This window comes from Fusarium pseudograminearum, chromosome 4 (assembly GCF_000303195.2).
Source record: "Fusarium pseudograminearum CS3096 chromosome 4, whole genome shotgun sequence".
In the NCBI taxonomy this organism is placed as follows: Eukaryota; Fungi; Ascomycota; class Sordariomycetes; order Hypocreales; family Nectriaceae; genus Fusarium; species Fusarium pseudograminearum.
Window position 1 is genome coordinate 487,928 of NC_031954.1, and position 20,594 is coordinate 508,521.

The 20,594-nt window shown below is 48.5% G+C and overlaps 9 protein-coding genes across 9 annotated transcripts, besides 2 other annotated features; 2 read left to right on the forward strand and 7 right to left on the reverse strand.

Annotated features, from left to right (window-relative positions):
- Nucleotides 1-91: 91 nt before the first annotated feature.
- FPSE_01717 (uncharacterized protein) lies at nucleotides 92-664 on the reverse strand (the record flags this gene model as incomplete). Its single annotated transcript, XM_009254837.1, has 3 exons — nucleotides 92-508; nucleotides 566-593; nucleotides 657-664. The coding sequence occupies 3 exons, from the start codon at nucleotides 662-664 to the stop codon at nucleotides 92-94; spliced, it is 453 nt and encodes a 150-aa protein (XP_009253112.1).
- Nucleotides 665-1,225: 561 nt separating this feature from the next.
- Nucleotides 1,226-2,572, reverse strand: FPSE_01716 (uncharacterized protein; the record flags this gene model as incomplete). Its single annotated transcript, XM_009254836.1, has 3 exons — nucleotides 1,226-2,202; nucleotides 2,257-2,313; nucleotides 2,365-2,572. The coding sequence occupies 3 exons, from the start codon at nucleotides 2,570-2,572 to the stop codon at nucleotides 1,226-1,228; spliced, it is 1,242 nt and encodes a 413-aa protein (XP_009253111.1).
- Nucleotides 2,573-2,674: 102 nt separating this feature from the next.
- Nucleotides 2,675-2,699: a repeat region.
- Nucleotides 2,700-3,054: 355 nt separating this feature from the next.
- Nucleotides 3,055-3,096: a repeat region.
- A 3,252-nt stretch (nucleotides 3,097-6,348) lies between these two features.
- On the reverse strand, nucleotides 6,349-8,726 carry FPSE_01715 (uncharacterized protein; the record flags this gene model as incomplete). The annotated part of the gene is made up of 5 exons (XM_009254835.1): nucleotides 6,349-6,977; nucleotides 7,032-7,144; nucleotides 7,192-7,547; nucleotides 7,598-8,407; nucleotides 8,472-8,726. The coding sequence occupies 5 exons, from the start codon at nucleotides 8,724-8,726 to the stop codon at nucleotides 6,349-6,351; spliced, it is 2,163 nt and encodes a 720-aa protein (XP_009253110.1).
- An 812-nt stretch (nucleotides 8,727-9,538) lies between these two features.
- FPSE_01714 (uncharacterized protein) lies at nucleotides 9,539-10,393 on the forward strand (the record flags this gene model as incomplete). The annotated part of the gene is made up of 1 exon (XM_009254834.1): nucleotides 9,539-10,393. One exon carries the CDS (start codon nucleotides 9,539-9,541, stop codon nucleotides 10,391-10,393), a length of 855 nt encoding a protein of 284 aa, XP_009253109.1.
- A 257-nt stretch (nucleotides 10,394-10,650) lies between these two features.
- Nucleotides 10,651-12,256, reverse strand: FPSE_01713 (uncharacterized protein; the record flags this gene model as incomplete). Its single annotated transcript, XM_009254833.1, has 2 exons — nucleotides 10,651-11,941; nucleotides 11,994-12,256. 2 exons carry the CDS (start codon nucleotides 12,254-12,256, stop codon nucleotides 10,651-10,653), a joined length of 1,554 nt encoding a protein of 517 aa, XP_009253108.1.
- A 998-nt stretch (nucleotides 12,257-13,254) lies between these two features.
- Nucleotides 13,255-14,877, forward strand: FPSE_01712 (uncharacterized protein; the record flags this gene model as incomplete). Its single annotated transcript, XM_009254832.1, has 4 exons — nucleotides 13,255-13,361; nucleotides 13,408-14,226; nucleotides 14,278-14,478; nucleotides 14,535-14,877. The coding sequence occupies 4 exons, from the start codon at nucleotides 13,255-13,257 to the stop codon at nucleotides 14,875-14,877; spliced, it is 1,470 nt and encodes a 489-aa protein (XP_009253107.1).
- A 289-nt stretch (nucleotides 14,878-15,166) lies between these two features.
- FPSE_01711 (uncharacterized protein) lies at nucleotides 15,167-15,676 on the reverse strand (the record flags this gene model as incomplete). The annotated part of the gene is made up of 1 exon (XM_009254831.1): nucleotides 15,167-15,676. One exon carries the CDS (start codon nucleotides 15,674-15,676, stop codon nucleotides 15,167-15,169), a length of 510 nt encoding a protein of 169 aa, XP_009253106.1.
- An 859-nt stretch (nucleotides 15,677-16,535) lies between these two features.
- On the reverse strand, nucleotides 16,536-18,056 carry FPSE_01710 (uncharacterized protein; the record flags this gene model as incomplete). The annotated part of the gene is made up of 1 exon (XM_009254830.1): nucleotides 16,536-18,056. One exon carries the CDS (start codon nucleotides 18,054-18,056, stop codon nucleotides 16,536-16,538), a length of 1,521 nt encoding a protein of 506 aa, XP_009253105.1.
- A 916-nt stretch (nucleotides 18,057-18,972) lies between these two features.
- On the reverse strand, nucleotides 18,973-20,418 carry FPSE_01709 (uncharacterized protein; the record flags this gene model as incomplete). Its single annotated transcript, XM_009254829.1, has 1 exon — nucleotides 18,973-20,418. One exon carries the CDS (start codon nucleotides 20,416-20,418, stop codon nucleotides 18,973-18,975), a length of 1,446 nt encoding a protein of 481 aa, XP_009253104.1.
- Nucleotides 20,419-20,594: the final 176 nt, after the last annotated feature.

Here is a 20,594-nt window from a genome sequence, read left to right on the forward strand (position 1 = left end):
GATACACCATCGCGATTAAATTTGATACCGCGTGATATACTACCGACGGGAAAACACAGCCATCTCAGTTCCATTAAATACTTCGCAACAGCTATTTGGGCCCAAGAACTGGAATAGCTCCGATCTGTACCAGCATTCCAAATATATCCGGAAGGCCACGTTCTTCCACGATCTTCCCGTCGGCGAATCTGTATATGTTCATAGCTTGTGACCGAACTTGACTACCAGACGCAGGGAAACCAAAGAATTCCCCTTGATGAGTGCCGGAAATGTTGAATCGTGCAACAATAGTATCCTTCTCAACAACAGTTTCCTCTAGGGTCCACTGGATATCAGGATAGGCGGATCGCATCATGCCGAGGATCTGCATATAGCCACCAAGCCCTTTAAGAGGTTCGCTGCCGAAAGGGACATGGAATATAGCTGATTCAGAAACTACTTCTTTGCCTATGGCCTCGTCGCCCGTGTTGATGAAATCAATGAACCGAGCCATTCTGTCGCGCAGATCCTTTGCTACAGTTAGTATTGCCAACCAAGCCGGACGTTATATCTAGTGGGGACGAACCTGGGGATTGCTGGGGGTTTCATTCGGCCTGGTGCAGTATTAGCTATGAGGTAATTGTAGAGGCAGCACCTTGAGTGGTGGAGTTACGGACCTGTCCATTGCGCAACTGGTATGTATGACTGAAGGAGGACTAAAAGTTGGTATTGACAAGAGGGTGAGATACTTGTAGTAGAGGGCTTGAAGAAAGGAAGTTATATATATTGGGAGATGTCGACACCTTCACTCTGCGTTGATTTAACAGTATGTTGCGTGTTGTAGGTCGTTTAGCTTGAGATGAACATCACTTTTATACATACACACACATATATATATATAGTTGTATTTAACCTTATTATGTAACTGATCGCCCCTCTCATCGTGACATGCCATGGAGTACTAGAGTGACATTCCTATCCTTGATGGTCCCAGTTGGCCATTTTCACAGTAAATGTATTATAAATCAGACAGCTTTAGTAATCAATTGTCAGTTATGACTAAGGAAACAAATGTCTCATCTACAGTTGTTCAAAACCACAGCGGGATATAATATGCATTCAGAAATTCGAGGTTCCTGTAGCGGGGAAGCATTCCCGCGGGAAGTTCTTTATAGAGCGATCTAGCGCTTGTATTTGGTTGTTCATAAAATTCGTTAAGTCACTAACTCCCCCAGTAGTCCTCCTCCTATACTGCTTGACCATACGTCACAACTGTTTCCCTACTGACATCAATGCCATTGAAACTGTGACTCCGCTTGGTGCTGAAACTGACCACGGCTGGTTCAGGCTTCTGGGTCAGAGAAGGACAACGATCGGCCACGCTGTCAAAGCTTTCAGTGTCTTGTCTGAACCCATCCGAGTCAACAGAAACACCCTGCTCAGGATCTCTATACCATAGACGTGCTTCTTCATCCTGAGGACCATCAGACTTTCTGTGCGACAGCTCATATGAGTCGACGACGTTTGGACAGTCACTTCCCTTCTCCTGGTTGGAGCTATTCTTGGGAGACTTGTCCTGGGAACGGATCTTGGACTGGATAAGGAAGGGGATGTAGCGCTTGAAGAAGGGCTTGAGGGCTGGGATACAGATGACGACGATGCTGAGGTTGACCTCGATGAAGCTAAGGACGACCTGTGGCGGTAGGTTCCAAGTGTAGTCGTAGCTCTTGATCACGGGAAGGGTGATGAAGAGTCGTCTGAGGGTAACGCCAATGATGGAACCTCCTGTTGCAAAGAGTAACGCAAGACCCAGCTTCTGACGCATGGGAACTTGCAGAGGCTGGACGATCCGGAAGGGTATTATCATGAGGAACAGGTCCATTGCAACACTGCAGGAGATGAGATAGATAGCGAGGATGCTCAGGTCAAGGCACTTGTCCTGCTGGAGTGGGTCAAATGTCGCACTTATAGGCCAGCATCGGAAGACGATGAGCAAGACGTAGGTCAAGTTGTAGGCGCACACCAGAAAGATGCAGAAGTACACGGCTCGGCGGACGAGTTTGTCGATGGAGATTCGGAGGTAGAAGGTGAGGACGGAGAGCTTGGATAGACTGACGCTGGCGCAGTAGAGGATGTTCGATGCAGTGCTGTACTGCCCGAACATGGGGACATATGGCCGTATAGGGACGTCCCATGTGTGGTTTCCAACGCCAACTTCTAGGACTGCTCACTGTTAGATAAGGGGGTAATCTCCAAGTCAAAATAGGATTCACATACGCATCATTGCCATGGCTAGAAAGCCAAAAGAGAAGATTAGACTTGCTATACATAGGTCTATTCGAGTTAGCGTGTCCATTTTGCAAAAGTGACAGAATAAAAACTTACAGTCATCAACTCCTAGATTACCCTTGACCACAAACTTCCTCGTGAGAATTCGAATAACGACAATCATGAGCGCAACACCAGTAGTCGCTACCCCAGCGGGCAGGACAGCGCCAGCACTGGTCGGCGGGTTCTCCATAACTCTAGTATATCCTGGGGGAGGCTCCGTGAGATACAGAGGAATCATGGGAATCAACATAGGAGACGCCATGATGAGGGGAAACAACTCCTTATAAGGTGAGGGACGATCGACGCCAAGAGGATATATAGTAGTGAACAAAAAAGTAAAAGCGGCGTAGTGCTGATATGCAAGTTTTTTTTTTTTAATATAAATAAATGGGCACGGTAAGACATGCAGCAGTAGCACGACTTGCAATGGGGATGAGAATAGGGAATATCTTGGGACGTGCAGCTTCTCTTTATATATTGGACAAGGAGCAAGGTTGTAAAACAAGAGACTAGACTTTTTCCACCTCCACCGTGATACAGATACAGAGTCTACGGGCAAACAGTACTGGGTTCTCTTCATGTCTAATCCCTCTTCTCTTACGACATGGTACACAATCTCCATTCTGTCACAGCGAGTCTACATAGCCGAGCAGGTAGTCGAGGAAATGGGTCGACTTGAGGAGGGAAAAATGACATCTCACTTAGAAAAAGGAGAATAGGACAAGGTATTGGACAATCAGAGGCGAAAAGTAGAGGGAGAAAAAGAAAAGAAAAAGAAAAAAAAGATACAGAGACACCTCTTATTGCTTTTGTTTGTCTGTTGCAGTTATCCATTTCGTAGCGTCCTCGTCTGATATAGTATTGCAACCCTGTCTATAAGCGAGCCTTGGCAACCCATGTCAAACAGAAGAGAGATGCTCTCGGTTAGATGTGGGGGAGACAAGAAGGAGACGCTGTTCAGTAGCTAATTGATCCATCGTGAACTCGTTTTGTATCCTTGAAGAACCCCTTGTTAAGAGTTGTGGACTGGTACCCGACTTTGAAGATTTCGGAAGCCAACGAGAAGCAAAATTATATTGTATGGCCTCAATTTTATGGGTGAGCCAGTCAAGACGCTGCATGTCTCACCGGTTTGTTTCTTCAGAACCCGGCTGTCGAGGAACCCGGTCTTGAGATGTCTGTCACTGCAGCAATCACAGTAGCTGACCAACTGCAGATAGGATACCAAGAAGGCTGAGGTTTCACTGCTCATCTCACGTGAGTCGGCTTTCGCGTTGATGGGTGGATTGGCTTGTATATGATGCATCACGGGAGTTGGTAGTATCCCGAATGGATACAACATGGTTGACAGGCAGGAGGATCGACTCTTGTGGTGGATGACAATACCTGGAACCTATTGGAAGCGGCCCAAGAGACTAATTATCTGGACTACTGGTGCGTGTCACGTTTTTCTTTTTTCCCTTCGGAGGTCTTCTATATCTACAGTATGTTGCCGGTTGATTGCGTGTTCACAAGTGTTGCTTCTTTTGTCTTTTACCATGGACATAATGTATATGCGTGACTTTGGAAACAGTTGTCATGATGATTGACTGTTTCAAGACCTGGACTGACTGCCTTACAGACAGTAGGTTGAATTAAAGCTGACACAAGTTCAGACGAAAGAACCGAATTTAGATAGACAACATCACTACCAATATGAGCAGTCTCTCAGGTCCTCAACTGTCATGATAACTCATCACTTGTCTAAAAGCTCATTCCCTCTTCTTGCATCCGGGCTACAATTGTCAAAAGGGGATAGACTCAAAGAACTACCACTGATTTTCCTTTCTTTTTCCTCTTGTAGTCAGCATTTTGTCTGGTCCCAAACACCCCTGCAATGGATCTGGATGCATTGACACACTCGATCTTGAATGGCTCTTGGCCTGCCAACTACCCTGTTCCTGGTTTGTAGATGCGAGACACAATCACTCCATTGCACAGACGTTTCCATGGTTGACCTCATTAATTTGTTTACATATTAATCTATCTCGATCTTGACTGCGAGATGAGAGATGCGAGCTGCTGGGTAATCTCGCGTTGACGCACTTTGGGTGCCGCAGGTTGAAGATTACCGGCAATGCTATAGATTGTCGATCCAATATGTTCCAGGTTCTAGACGTCATCGAGATAGCCGATCAAAGTCATTGCCGTACCTGTATGGGAGTCACTCATTTGACAGGAAACGAGGGCATCCACAATCGCTCCGAGGGACTACGCTTTTCCACTGATACGAGACTGGGTCAGTTATTCAACCAGGTACGCGTAATACAAGTACCGTACAGAGTAGCAGTTGTCTCTTCCTCCGAGGAGATCGCGAGCCAAAAGAGGTAAAGACTACAAAAGCTGGGTCATGTCATGGAAGACTTGGCGGTGGAAGATAAAAAGCAAATAGAACATCCTATCAGTTGAGTGAGCTGACAAGTTGCCAAGCTCAAAGCCACCAACAAAACTGCTCTATGGTTGCATGCAGGTACAATCGAAGACAATGTCTCAGCCCTTTCTATGCGCATTGAGGTTTATATCACCTCACAACATATATCATCACAAATATCATGATGATCTGTTTCTCGGCGTTTCACTTGCGCTTCATTCAACAATTCTCTGAAATGATTACGATCTAAAATAACGTCCCAGTCTTGCACTCTCTAACACATGAGTGGAGTGGACGACGAACCGTTGATCAAACCGCCACGGCCCGCTCCAATAACCCTTGCAAAAAGCCGTTACAAAACTAAGAATGGTTTAGCCTTGACAACCACGTTCTTTGTGAAGTGAAGAGAGAACTCTAGACTCGACCCAGGGTCCATGTTGATGATAGTGACACTTGCTTTGTTTCCCTGACCTCATAAACTCGAGACATGTCACTCTCACTAACACCCTCCATGTCAAACCTGCTCTGATTGTATGAAAAGACCCAAGAAATATGTCCTGTCATATTTCATACCCACTTTCCTCGCAACTATTTCTCGACAAGGAAACCCCTGCCAGGAAATGCCGCCATAAAATGCATTCGTTTTGTCATATATCAAACCCGTCTTATCCGTCCGTGTTCTGTCCTTTACCTTGCCACTTCGAATGCCATATGCACGATCGAATCTGCTTATCAAAACCGTTGTGATCGATTGCATAAACTCGACAAGAACGAGTACATATACTGGCACGTGGGCTGCAAAATGTCTGGTGGCGAGAACCCCCAGCTAGTAGATTTCATATATCAGAAAGACGGGGCCATACAGCTTACGACAAGTTCTAATCAACTCGATAACGCTTGACGAACTAAACTTGGGTAAACAATTGCAACTTTTGTACAGAGTACAGGTGCTATTCTCAGTCACCTCATCCACTATCGTGAAAATTCCAGCCCTTGAAGAATTCTCTTCGCCTGTCTCTTACTCTCGCTTGCTAGTGGAGCAAGAGAAAAAAAAGACGAGTTGATATGTCATGTTTCAGCTTCTACGAGGTCCTCGGCCTTTTCGCTATCATACACAAAACGTGTTCGCGCTTTGACAGCACCACTTTTGACGAAACTAAAGAATTACCGGGATACGTTACGAACCAACCTAGTGTGCAAGAACTGTCAAGATCTACAGACGCAATATATCTGAAGCCACCAGATCGACTTGTTCCTGCACGGTCGTGAATCAAGCTTGGTCACGGGTCTAGAACAAGTTAATATGATGCGTCGCTCGGGCATACGAATGAACGCACAGTAACTCTGAAACGCGAGGCTCTTTATCCAATGTCGTGATGTAACAAGCTATCCTCCGGAGTATTAATATCTACATCCCACTGCTAATGTACAGTTCTCGTCATATACCTCATTGGGGTTTCGTCTACCTGAGCTCACTCTCACATCTAACACGCAACATATAGTATAATCAGTTCGTAATGCATCATGCTTCCCCATCCCGTCTCATTTATTCCATGGCCAGTGTAGTTCATAAACGTAACCCACCCAGTCAAAACTACTCCTTGGCTTCCAAAACGATTTACTCCGGTCTAGACAACGTCTTCTGTTCCTACTGCCTCGTAACCTCCGCGATCTCGTCGACCCGTGATTGTCATTAAGCTTGGACTCTCGTACATGGCACTGTAATCGACTCGCTCGCCACCAAGCACTGCAGATCCGTTCTCTCGTTGTCCAAAGATAGGGGCGGGATCGCACCAAAAGTCTTTGCAGTTGGTGATGCAGCCCTTGCTGTAGGGGTTCTTCTTCTTGCGCTTGTTCTTGCCAGATACGGCGCCACGTCCGGTGATGGTCTCGATGAATGGATCCACACCAAGAGTACGGCTCAGTGACTTGAGCATGCCACCCTTGTGCTTGTGAGAGTGAGCAGCAGCGGGCCCTGTAGCAGATAGAGACGGGTGGTTGGGGTCGAGAGGCGCGCCAGTAGATGTGAGAGCGGTGATGTTGGTGCCATCGCGGATACCAAACATGTTCTCATACGTAGTCATAGCCCGTGCGACCTGGATGAACTGAGTGAACAAAAGCATGGTGACCCAAAGCAGTTGCATAGTGATCCAGATAGCCAGGATAGAGGTGTATGAGTCGGCGTTGATGTACTTGCAAAGGGTGGGGCTAAGGACATTGCAAGTTTCTGAAGCATTCTTGCTGACAGTGTCAAAGTCTGGAAATGATGTTAGCATCTTTTTGATGGTACCCGATAATCCGAGAAGCTTACAGTAGTACAACAGGAAGTCATACGAGATGATACCCATAGTAAGTGAAATGAGGTAGAAGAAAAAGTGTCGGTGGTTGTTGATACCGACACAGTTGTAGACCCATGGGCAATGACTGAACCAGTTAGTATGGCATAAATCCAACCAAGACAAACTACTTACTGGTCATGTTTGGCAACGCATCGCTGGCAGCGACGGCAATGCTTGCTTCGAAGAGGCGTCTGAATCATGCATGTAACACAAAAGTTGGTCTCGTCGTATTTCCACTGGGCAAGGAGCTCATCAATAACGGCCTTTTGCTCAGCGATACCGTTCATCTTGGGAACAAAACCGGGGTCGTATCTCATGCTGGCAATGTAGAAATACACTGTAAAGCCGAAGAAGAGGGCAAAAAGGAGGTTGAGTATGCCATGGCCTTTGCCTTCGCTTGCGCCGAGTGTTGTCGCAAAGAGGACTGTCGTCAACCAATTGACACCAGTCCAGAAAAGTGTCGCGGCAAAGATGCCAGTTAACCAAGGCTGTAACACGTTAGTGGTTGTGCATAACAAAAAGATTCATCACTACATACCGTCTTGTGGAAATGTCGCATATCTGAAGGCGCATACTCCAACACTTGCTGAGCAACCCACTGAATAGCATAAACAGCGGCGATTCCAAGTGGCACACCAATATACACGGGCGCACTCGACATAGCGACGAGCATAGCCCATACTAAAACAAATGGCCAAAAGAACAAAAACCTAGTAACAAAACTCCTCTTGTCCTTCAAGAAGTAGCTAGCACCAGGCCAAGGAGGCACCGCAGGGTGACCGTCCTCGTCGAAACCGCATTCTGTCAGGGCTCTGTGCCAGGCGACTTCGGTGTTGAGTTCCTTTGCCGTCACAGAAGGAGTCTTGCCCGTCTGTGTCTTTGCAAATCGGTCGGCACCGTACTCGATAAGTTTGAGAATGCACCCAGGACTTCCTTTAACCAAAGCCCAATGCAGCGCGGTGAAGCCTTGCTCGTCGGTCGCGTGGACGCTTGCGCCCCAGCGGAGGAAGAGATCGACGCATTGGGGAAAGCCCTTGTAAGCAGCCCACATCAGCGCCGTGTGGCCAAAGGTGTCGATGACATCGACGGGAATTCCCTGGTGCAAGAGTAGAACCAGGAGAAGGACGTTGCCGTTGAATGTCGAGATGTGAAGGGTGTTGTAGCCTTGGGCATCGGTGACGAGGGGGTCGGCGCCGTGCTGGAGTAGCAGATTGACGGTATAGTAATGGCATCGCTGAGCGGCCCATTGGAGAGGAGTTGCGATGGATTCGCCGCCTTTTCTGTTGATTTCGGCGCCGTGTTCGATCAAGAATTTGCACATTGCATATTGATTGTTAATCGCAGCCCACTGCAAAGATTGGTCAGCTCGTCCTCGTCTTCCGGGAGTTGTCGTCGCGTCGCTCAGCACTCACATGTAAGGGCGTGATACCCTCGTCATCATGGTAGGTCGCATCGTACTCGCCCGACTCGAAGAGCTTCTCCATGGCCGGTACGTCTCCTACGCGGGCCACCTGCATAATATCATCCTCTTGGGTCTGGGCATCTCCCGGCAGACTGCCCATCTCAACCTCGCTGTTGAGCTTGGGCGTAGCAGCATTGGCCTTTCCCGACATTTGAATTGGCGCGGCTGATCCGCCTGATGTGCTGGTCGTGTTTATGCTTGCCATGGCAATTGTGCCCATAGGCTAGGGTTTTCTTTCGTGCGACGTAGGTTGTAGTAATAGGTAGTTTCACGTGGGGAGTACAAGCTCGATGGGGGAGACAAAGTATGATTGGAAAGAAGAGTCGGCTTATTCGTACAAGATAAACATTATCAACCAGATGGAACCTTGAACGTAGGAGAAAAGGAGAAACAGCAAAGACAAGAGAAAAAAGTAGAGGCCGGATCAAACTGGCTTGGCTGGGTCTTGGCTGAATTTTGAAGCCCCCAGGAGACAGCGCGTGGAGTAAGGCCTACGTATTACCTGGAAGCCGTGATGCCGAGCGCGGCTGAGCTTAGACCCTCTTTCTTCATCCTCTTCCCCCTAGGAGAAAGCCGTCCGCCTTAAACCTTCAGAATACCGGCAGGCTAGACTAGCATTTAATTGCAGAGACAGGGTCTTCTTGTGGCTGATTACGTCCCCCCATATCCCTTTAATCCTATTTCTGTTATAGTGGCACTTTAGCCATTGGCTGCAACGTATCTGATCTTCTGTGGCTGAGGATGAGACTGAGACTAAGCGGAGTGGACAGGCCTGGCCGGTCTAGGAGCTCTCCGGTGGGCTGGCCAGATATTCGTATCCCACAGGCCACAGCATCTGCCAATTTGACAGCAAACGTTTCCTCTGAAGCTTGCAACGTCATTTAAACGATCGCAATTAACGACGAGGATACAGTTAAGCCTCTCCAGGTTTACCTCGTCCCTTGCATCGGCTCATCCGGCTTTGATACAACCTCGCGACAACTACTGGCGCCAATCGGTGCCGCACTTCCGCTCACCATGGTCAACTTTATCGAGGTCGTAGAGGCCATCATGACCCCCTCGCTCACCACCATCATCATTGGCGCTCTCATCGTCCTCGGTGCTCCCATCATTCTTCACCTTCTCCTGGCCTCCTCGAGGACATATACCGTCCCTCCCAGCGTTCTCCTCGTCGGTCCCGCCAACTCTGGCAAAACCTCACTTCTCACGCTATTTGAGCGCGGCGCCACTGGTACCGAGACACACACTTCCCAGGTGTCGCACGACGTCGAGCTCAACGCTTCCACCGACTCTGAGCACAAGCACTCGTACCGTAACCACGATGTCCACGATGGCACCTACACCAAGTTCCTGCTCATCGACACCCCCGGTCATGGCAAGCTACGAAACGTCGCTGAGGCCAAGCTGAACCGCACCGAGAAGCTCAAGGCTGTTGTTTTCGTCGTGGACGCTGCTGCTATTGGAGAGCCTGAGGTTCTTGCGCCCACCGCTGCGTACCTCTACGATGTCCTGCTGTTCCTGCAGAAGCGCGCTACCAACACCAAGGCCAAGACTTCGATCCCAATTCTCATCGCCGCCAACAAGATGGACCTCTTTACTGCGCTTCCATCAACCCTTGTCAAGACCAACCTTGAGGCTGAGCTGACGAGAATTCGTGCTTCACGAAGCAAGGGACTTTTGGATTCGGGTGTTGGATCTGACGATATCGGTTCAGAGGAGCAGGATTCTTGGCTGGGCGAGTACGGTTCGTCCAAGTTCACCTTTAGCCAGCTCCAGGAATTCGACATCGACGTCGATGTCCTCCCTGGAAACGTCACCGGCGATGGCCCTGGTGCAGACAAGTGGTGGTGGTGGATTGCTCAACGCATATAAACGACGAAACATTCACAAGCAGGAGGTTCAATTGGATGACACAATTATATTAATGACCTTTTTAATTTACGTAGAAAATTCCCGCCGCAAATGCCATGTAGATGTTGAGTCTACCGCCCAAAAATGCAGTCTATCAAACAAACTTATCCAAATAATCCATCTCTTTTTCTAAAAAGGTATCCTGGAACGCCAGACGTAAATGTCGTTGAAAACATGAGTACTCGTTCCTATCCTCTCGCGAGGTTTTCTTTCTTTCTCTACAACTTCTTGTTGATCATCCATGTGAGGAGGTCAACCTTTGTGACGACAGCAATGGGCTTGGACAGAGACTTGGAGTCGCCCGACGTTTCGGTCACAACGGCAGCACTGTTCCACTCGAAGAACTTGCTGAGGGTGGTGAGGGGTGTGTCCTTTGTGATCTCGACAAACTGCCTGCGCTTGCCGGGGTTGATGGGAGAGGCGAACTCGCGGGGGTCAGTGACGATCTCGTCGAGACGGGCGAAATCGAACATGACGTCCGACACGGAGCTCTGGCCCGTGGCGCGGCCGCTGGAGATGTAGCTCAGGAGGTTACCGAGGGTAACAAGACCGACGAGCTTGGTTCCGCTGGCGGAGAGGACGGGGAGCTGGTCGAAACCCTTGTCGCGCATGGTCTCGATGGCCTCGGAGCAGGTAGAGGTGGCACCGACGGATGTGACGGGTTTGAGGCGCAGGGCAGCAATGGTGGCGCCCTCGTAGGGGTCAGTGTTCTTCTTGTCGCCGTTGCCATTGACGGTGGACTCGACTCCGTTGACGGGGAGGAGGTTGTTGGCAGCGAGCCAGTCGTCGTCGGCGAACTTGGAGAGGTAGCTTCGGATGCTGTCGGGGAGGACAACAACGACGACATCACCCTTCTTGAAGCCGTACTCCTTGACGGCGAGGAGCATAGCAGCCATGGCGGAACCAGAGCTGCCACCGACGAGAAGACCCTCCTCGGAAATGAGTCGGCGAGCAAGGTGGAAAGACTCTCGGTCATCTGTCTTGTACCACTTGTCGACAATGTGCTGGTCGAGGACATCGGGGATAAAGTCGTATCCAATACCCTCCACCTTGTAACCCTCGTTGACGTGCTCTTGGTTCAGGAGCTCAGGCAGAGCAAGGATACTGCCGTGGGGATCAGCAGCGATGATCTTGATGTCCTGGTTGTGCTTTTTGAGACCGCGAGCAATACCAGTAATGGTACCACCGGTACCAGCGCCAGCAACGAGAGCAGTGATTTTACCACCGGTCTGCTCCCAGATCTCCTGGGCGGTACCAAACTCGTGGGCGTTGGGGTTGTCCTTGTTGCTGTACTGATCGAGGATGTGGGCGTTGGGAAGCTCCTTTTCGAGACGCCGAGCAACACCGATGTGAGACTCGGGGGCGTCCCAAGCAGCCTGTGTAGGAGTACGGATGATGGTGGCGCCAAGGGCACGGAGGACGGAAACCTTTTCGGCTGACATCTTTTCGGGGAGGGTGATGATTGTCTTGTAGCCCTTGATGGCACCGACGAGAGCCAAACCGATACCACTGTTTAGAGAGTCAGCAAGGCCTTTATGTCATGATTAGTAGTGAATCTTACGTGTTTCCACTGGTGGGCTCAATCAGAGTATCACCAGGCTTGATGCGGCCGCTCTTCTCGGCCTCTTCGATCATGCGCAGAGCGATTCTATCCTTGACGCTACCACCAGCGCTAAAGAGCTCTGGCTTGACGTAGACATCGCACTCGATACCCAGCGACTGGGGGATCTTGTTGAGTCGGACAAGAGGGGTGTTGCCGATGAGTTCAGTCGCGGAATGGACTGTAGCAGCGCGAGGCAAGACGTGAGGAACCTGAGACGCCATGTTTGTTAGGTCTGTAAGTTGTATAGAAAAGGAACAGAGAGAAACAAAGAGAAAAAAGAAAAAGAAGACCACTTTATTAATTAAATTTAGAAAAAAAGCACGCCACGAGACGGAACGATTGTTTGGCTGTGGCGGGGCAGAAGCGGTATGACAGACAGAAACTGTCTCTTGAACTTTTTGCCCCGCCAATGCCGAGATTATCCTGTGGAAACCGTTCTAGAACCGGGCTAGAAAAATACCTGATTCGGTAGGCGGTGAGTGGGATAAAAAGCCGTTAGAGTTACCCGGTAGCCTATCGCCAAAGTTAAGCTTAATAGGAGTCTTTAATTGATGAGGCTTGATGGTTCATATTTAATAATAGAAACAGTGTTTGTGTCTTGTAATCCAATCAGAAGATGGTTAAACTAGATGATATCATGAAACTGTCTGACTGAATCACGTCATTGTGTTCCATCACTGAGCACTTCTCATATGGCACGTTATGATCTGGTAACCTGATCATCAACAAGACTCCAACCTCTGTCTTTTCCCATCAACCATGTAACTTTCGTCTAGTCTTCTTAGTCACTGTAAGCAGACTATCTCTTTCACAGCAACTCACCATCTCTTTTCAAAAGTCCTTGACCACTTTACAATAGTTCCTCCCGCCACTTGTGTCAGAACCTATCACCATCGCCCCGGTCCTGGCTTCACCCCCGCATTTGTTTATCCTCCCTTGTAGATCTTATCTTGACGAGCTGTCTATCAACATGGGTTATAAGCACCAGTCGATGCCAAGACTTTTGTGTACTACGACCTGCCACTTTTGCATCCTGTGCCGATAGGCTAAGGCCAAGCTAGACAGAAGCTGGTGTTGCCTCTTGGAGTAGAGATGACGAGTGATTGATCATTGTAATTGGTCTATCTCTTTGCAATGGCTTGGCCGGGAACATATATAACGGACCGCCTGTCGCATTGTTTCTGATACAAGTCATTGTGGCTCAATTGGTTGATCAATCATGAAGTTCTTCAATGCCTTGCTCTACGGAGCTCTCCTCTTCTCAGAGGTGTCAGCTACCAAGAAGTTGACAGCCAGCCAAGTCGAAGGTGACATTAAAAAGTCCAAGTAAGTAAACAATATCTCATTCAATAGGCAGATCTAACAGACATAGACTTCGAAAGACTCTTGTAGACCTCAACAACATCGGCAAGAAGCACGGCGGCAACCGAGCCTTTGGTCTCCCCGGCTACAAGGCCTCGGTCGACTACATCTACAAGGAACTCAAGAAGCACAAGAAATACCTTGACACTCAAATCCAACCCTTCAACTATACCTTTGAGCAGACGAGGGATATCCAGGTGCGAGGACCTGATGGCGAGGATGTCTATGTCATCACTCTCATCTACAACGTCGGTACACCTGCTGGTGGTGTGACTGCTCCTCTGGCCCTTGTGCCAATTGACGACACCCGCGGATCTGGATGCTTCGCCGACCAGTGGGAGGGTGTTGATGCCAAGGACAAGCTCGTTCTCGTCAAGCGTGGTTCATGTGCCATCTCGGACAAACTCAAGCTCGCAAAGAAGGCTGGTGCTCGTGGCGTTCTCCTCGTTCACAACGCTCCTGGTGAGGGTATCACCAGCGCTACACTCAGCGCCGAGAACCTGAAGCTTATTGTACCCGTTGGCGTCATTCCTCAGGAGGTCGGAAATGCTTGGAGGAAGCGCATTGAGGGTGGCGAGTCGCTCGAGGTCACTTTGCTGGTGGACTCGTTTTATGAGACCCGCGAGACCTGGAACATTATCGCTGAGACAAAGCAGGGTGACCCTAAGAATGTTGTCATGATGGGTGCTCATCTTGACAGTGTCCAGGAAGGTCCTGGTATCAACGACGATGGTAGTGGAACAGCCGGTATCCTTGAGATTGCCAAGTCTTTCACCAAGTACACTGGTTACAAGAACAAGGTCCGCTTCGCTTGGTGGGGTGCCGAAGAGTAAGTAACCAAGAACTCAAGACATTTACCGTTGACTGACACGACATACAGGAGTGGTCTTGCTGGATCTTACTTTTATGGCGAGCAGTTGACTGAGAAGGAAGCCGACAGCATCCGATTCTACTTCAACTACGATATGATCGGTTCTCCCAAGCCCCAGTACTGGGTGCAAGCTAGCAAGCCCGCTGATAGAGTCGGTGGTGATATCCTCGCTGCCTGGCTTCGCAAGAAGGGCAAGACCGTCCAGTGGGAGTAAGTGTCAACCCTATATACCTCCAAATCAATCACGATACTAACATATTAAACAGAGAGTTTGGTGAATCCTCCGACTACGCCGCCTTTATCGCCCTCGGTATCCCCTCATCCGGCATCTTCACCGGCGCCGACGCAGAGACCGACCCATGCTACCACTTGGCCTGCGATACCATTGACAACATCCACTGGGATGCTCTCACTCTCAACACCAAGACTGCTGGTCGCGCTGCTGCTCAGTTTGCCCTAAGCCTCAAGGGCGTTCCTGCGCGTGACAAGACTACTCCCAACCCCAAGAACAAGCGGGCTATTGCTGCGCGTTTTGAGTTGTGGCAGAAGAAGAAGACGCTTGCTAGCAACTCGCACAAGTGTAACCATAAGACCAAGGAGGTTGTTTAAGTTTGATGTGTGATGGGTTGAGGAGAGAGTTGGGATGAGTGATGATGAGATGAGATGATGATGAATATTCGTGTATATAGTATAATTACAGTTTGAGTATTATTTTGTGATTATTAAATGTCATTTTGCATTATTTCGTGACTCGTAAGGGAATGCCCGCTCGCTCATGCCATCATAAACACCATCAGCCATATGCTTCTTTTGATCCATCTGCTTTGACAAGCGACGACTCTGCCTGACACTCATCATAACCCATTCACATCTCAAAGCCCGCTCACAACGTAATTCATCACCGATAAGTTCGAGGAAGATTCGAAGCTGCCCTCCTAGGATTGGGAATAGGAATCGCCCTATAAGTGGGAAACTTTGGCCCCCCAGGAACCTGCTCTCTTTGCGCAGTTGGAGGCGGATACTGCACCGGCGTAGGCCTCGGGATAACAACAGGCACAGGCCTCGTCCAACCCTCATGCGGCATCACAACCGACCAATCATCTTCCGAGCCAGAATAGCTGCGATAACTCCTCCTCTTCTTAACCTGCTTCTTCGGTCGCCGACAGCAGCAACATACCACGACGAAAGAGAGGATGAAAAACCCAACGACAGCTCCGACGATGGCACCGATTTCAGCACCGCTGAGACCATCGCCACTGTGCTGGGATGGGACTGCGACGGGACGGTCCGTGGCTGCAGCCGAGACCACGCCTAGTGTGACGTACGTGGTGTAAGTTGTGGAGGGGAGCTCAACCGTCTGAGTTATGACTTGGGCCTCTTGGCGGATGACCATGTGGGGAACGACCATGGTGAGACAAAAAGTGAAGAAGTGAAGGTATTCACAGAAAAGTGCAAAAGAAAAAGAAAGTTTCGGGGGCCGTATTGTCTTATTTACAGAGAAAACAAGTCTTCTAAGTCTCACATACTGCAATGTCTCACATAACAGGCAACCATCCCGCGAGACATGTAGTCTGCTGATGCTGCTCCTGTTTGGTCCCACGGTTATATCCAGCCCTTTAAGATGGACCCCAAAGACATCTGCACCCCGAAACTGGAAATTCCAAGATGCTGTATGAGATGACTAGCCTCGTTGGTAGAGAAAAAAGACCCTCGATGTAACTGTATCTGTATGCGTTGAGTGGTCAGTTGGTCCTTGTTGACCAATAGTAAAAAGGACAGTTGAAGAGGGGGTGTGGTGATGCAGGCTGAGCCAGGCTGCCGTAGCTAACAAAGATGACTGCGTCGATTTTGCCTTTTTTGCGTTGTTTTTGTCTTTTATTTCTTGATCTTGTTGGTATTTGATGGTTCGCAATGGTGTTTGTAGGCAGTGTCGTATGTTGACGACTATATCTGCGACAGGTATTACTACCAAAGTACTGATGATAAAGTAACTAACAGCGAGAACGAGGTACAGATAGTCTGAGCGTTTGAGAGGAAGATGAGGGCATCGAACCATGTTTAGTAAGACTTCACTGGTGCGCTGTTGAACTTGGGTGACCAGTAACGTCGGTCTGACTGTGAAGATAAGCGAGACTGATGAGTCTTATTTGTGATAAGCTGATATGACAGAATCTCATCCGAAATGCCAGAAACACCTAACGACCTGAGGAAATGATTGCTGATGGATCAATCTTCCTGTATGAATCTACTCAATTGCATGGCCCTCTCTAATTGCGCCCCTTTTCCTTCTTGGTCAATATGACATGAATCATTTTATGATGTTCCTCAGGAAGCTCATGCTCAAATGGCGCCTCTATAAATTTGATATCCCACCCATCATCTACTGTCTCTCGGGACCAGTCTCTTTCACAGAAATCCTCCCATTTCCATGTAGACTGCCACCACTCCACCACTATCTTTTGAAGATTGGGCGCCCAGGTCTCAGCTTCAGCCAAAAATGCCTTGACTAAAGCGTTGATCGTTTCTGCTTCATCTATCTTATAACTCGCACCAGGGTGAACGTCGATGTTGTAAATATAAAGTGTTTCGATCGAGGCTGGTAGAACATCGCTGAAGCGCTTGTATTTTAAAGAGGGCGCGGATGAATTCATGGAATGGTTGTCGTACAAGTCGTCGTCCTGGGATCCCAGGAGTTTCCAGTGCTCAATCTTTAGATATCGCAGTTTTGTGAGCTCGCGGAGTGACCCAATGCCTCCCCAACTATAATATATCCAATCTTGCTCGTAGAGGAAAGTGCAGAAGGCAAGTTCTTCGATATTGCCTCCATGCTCTCGAAGAACATTGCTAATGTCTGTTAGATTAACATCAACGTCGCAAACTGGATCACCATGGCGAGCATCAGGATCTGAAAAACTACCGTCATCGTATTGCTCTTCATCGTCGCTGTCACTACCATAGTGACTTCTGCCGCCGCGAAGGTTGTCGTCGGGAACACTATCATCACGCTTTGTATACAAGTCCGCCAAGTCTATGAACAGACTTTTTAGCTTTGGACAGCGCGTCATGATTTTCTTAAGGGTGTTGCCGTCTAAAATCGTCTGCTGAAGGTCAAGACATTCTAGGTTGCTTTGATGGGTCGGCCAGACGAACATTTCCTTCTCATCCATGTACCAGTCGACGCCACGAGTGCGCAATGTCTTGAGATTTGGGTTAAGAAGGATCGGTTCGATCGACCAGGCTAGAAGGAATGCTTCCTTCACGTCTTTGGCCATGATTCGTACCTCTCTCAAGTTTTGAAGTGGGCTGTAGTTGACAGACTTATTCCTCAGACGGCCTGTAAGCTGGGTGTTCATATTTCGTGGATCCGAGTTGAAGAACAACTTTGCTTCCTCAACGAGGAAAGCAAAACGGTCGTCGATCCTGCGGATTTCATTATGAAAGTCGACCTTATCCTCCAACCCGAGGATGCCGCTCAACATCCACGGGATACCAGACTTGCAGTTGGCCATCTCGCATTCGACAAGCTCGACTTGAGGCGCGTGCGCTAGGAGGAGAGAAGCAGCGCCGGAACGATTGAGACATCTTCTCAGCCGTCCTACTAGGCTCCAATCCAGCGTCAAGTTTTGCAATGCTGCACGAATTTTGTGTATGTTGTCGAATTCAGGTTCAGCCTTTGAAAGCCGGAGAGCACGGATCTTTCCAGCAAGGATGGGCTTGTCGGCGAGGGTCTTCAGCAGACGAACGTATGGACTTCGATCTCCCTTGCCCAGAATGGAGTCGCTTTCCATCAGGATAGATCGGTATAGTAGATTTTGCGCAACACGTCGAAATTGATGGTTGACGAGACAAAGTGCAAGTAGTGTAGGTTGTCGTCTCTATCTGTCCTCGTCTTAATCATGGTCCTTGTGCTAGCTATTTGGCGGCATAGGATACTCGAAATAAGAGAATATGTAATGCCATATCTCGTCGTTTATTTGCATCGTGATGAAATAGAGTCAAGGTAGATGAGATGAGAGTAAGGGAGGTTAGAGTAGCGGCCCGGCAGTTATAAAGAGCCCTACCTATGAGCCCCACATACAATCCTATACCGCCTATTGGTATCATTTGGTGTGCTGGAGTGAGTGTCGCAATAGTGCAGGCTATGGACTGGTCTTTTCGTCTTAAGGTTGAGTTTTTACTGGGAATGCAGTTGGTAAATCGTACACGTTTGTCTGGATCGAAAGTTCCACCGAGACCTTGATTTTATGATTCATCGAATCTTTAACCTACACGGGGAGGGCACCTTGTGGCGGAAACACCGAGTATACTGAAAGACATGGGTATTTGTTGAAGGCTTCTAAAATACGTGGGCAGATTAAAGAACATGTTTAGGTAGGGATGGTGGCAGAGTCAATAAAAAATAGGGACTAAAAGAATATCAGATAAAGATACTGATGATTTATTAGATTGTATATATACTAAAGCTGGTCTAATATTTTTATTCACCATTAAATCAGTGCTGTCTCAAGCTACAAGCATTACAATTGCCCCAAGCCAAAGAAAGAAAAGTAGCAATATCCCCTGGAGAAGTTGTATTGTTCAAAGATATTCATTATGATATATTATGTTAGACACATTAAGATGATGTGTCTGTAGCCCTTTCGGTAGATTAAGTATTAGATAGCCTAGAGTTATATAAATGCTTCAACAAAGGTTGCTCAATCATCAAAACTGGCCATCAAAATTATAAAACAGCTCAACACTCCCATTACAATCGCATCTGAAGACCTCCTGAATGCAGGCCTTGAACAGGCGTCGTATGCGCTTCTCAAAATCCACATCCTCATTCTCTAGTTCACGACCGAGCATGAAACACCGGACAATGAGCTGCCAGCATTCCTCAAGGTAACGGTCCAGCTCGGCCTTGTTTCCAGGATGAAACGGTCTGCCGTCGACAGGCAAACTTCGCCCAGGGCTATATCCGGCTGTTGTGATAATGCTGTCGACTAGCTCTGTTGGTAGACCCTTTTGGCCCAGCATCCATCTGACATGAGAGACATCGTTTGTGTGGGGTTGATAAGAGGCTGGTTTCTCAAAGTTAAGCAACTCGTCGTAGGTTATTAGTCCGTATGGGTAGAATTTCAGCTTGTAGGTCAAAGGTTTGACGAACTCGGGACCCAGGTCCCAGTCTGCCCGAGACACAAATGAATCATCTACCTTTAGATATTGCTTCCACCGAGACATGTCGAATGGCTTTGGATAGGTGTCGAATTGCTTGTCTTGAATGCCAAATACGTCTCTGTGAGGATATGTCGCGACCTGACACCCTGAGGAGAGCGTGCAAAGCCGGATAGCCATCTGGTATGATGCGAGGCCACGGTAGTCGTCAACAGGTGAACCGTCGCCGGTCTGCCATGTTTCCGGAAAACAGTAGAGGATATTGAGAGTCAGATACATCTTGATAGCATAGTCGCATATCATATCCCATCCCAGGGTGAAATCCTCACAATAGCATGGACCGGCGTTCCACCATTTAGCCAAATAACACTCATCCGTTGAGCAGACCTGGAGTACTGGATCCATTTCTCCGAGTAGTATTAGTGTTTTGACAAATTCCAAATTGCGATATGCCTCGCCGTTGTGGCCGTAAAACTCAAAACAGTCGTTGGGATAGTAGTCTCTTTGGAAAGCTGCGAGTTGACGCTCTTTGCGCGGCAGCACGCACTCGCACTTGTCGGAATCATTGATGTGCGGACATTGTAGTCCCTGATCAAACTTTGAAGACACAGAACCGTCTTTGTTCTTGGGATACCACCGTTGGACTGTTGGTGTGATCTTGTCGACCAATTCGTCCGTCAAAATAACATGTTCCTTTGGGGGGTTGTCATACTGCGCCCGTGGACCTTCATCCTCATCCTCGCCAGTCATGCTCTTTAAAAAGACGCCAACGTCGAGAGGATCGCATTTCTCCGGGTACTTCTTGCGCTCTCGTTGCGCATCTAAAGAAGCATTTTTGATGAATGCGTCGAGAAATTGAGATAGCTTTTGTCTTGTCTCTGGTTCATCTCGTGGATGCAGGTTGGGAGCATCGTGTTGACAGGGGTTGGTAGGCTTCAAGTCGAAGATGGAGGCCAAAGCTTGCCACGGTAGTCTTTCTGCCTGATGGGCCATTTTGGATATGGGATTGTTAGCTGTGATGCCAATGCTAATGAGGGAATCGCAAGAAATATATAGCTTGGGTTGAGTGACTGCGCCGGGCTGAGTTGACCACGCCGCAAGCTAATGTGTGAATAGAGTCATGTAACGTGCCCAACAACACAAGTGAAGGATGGATGCACTTGCAGGGC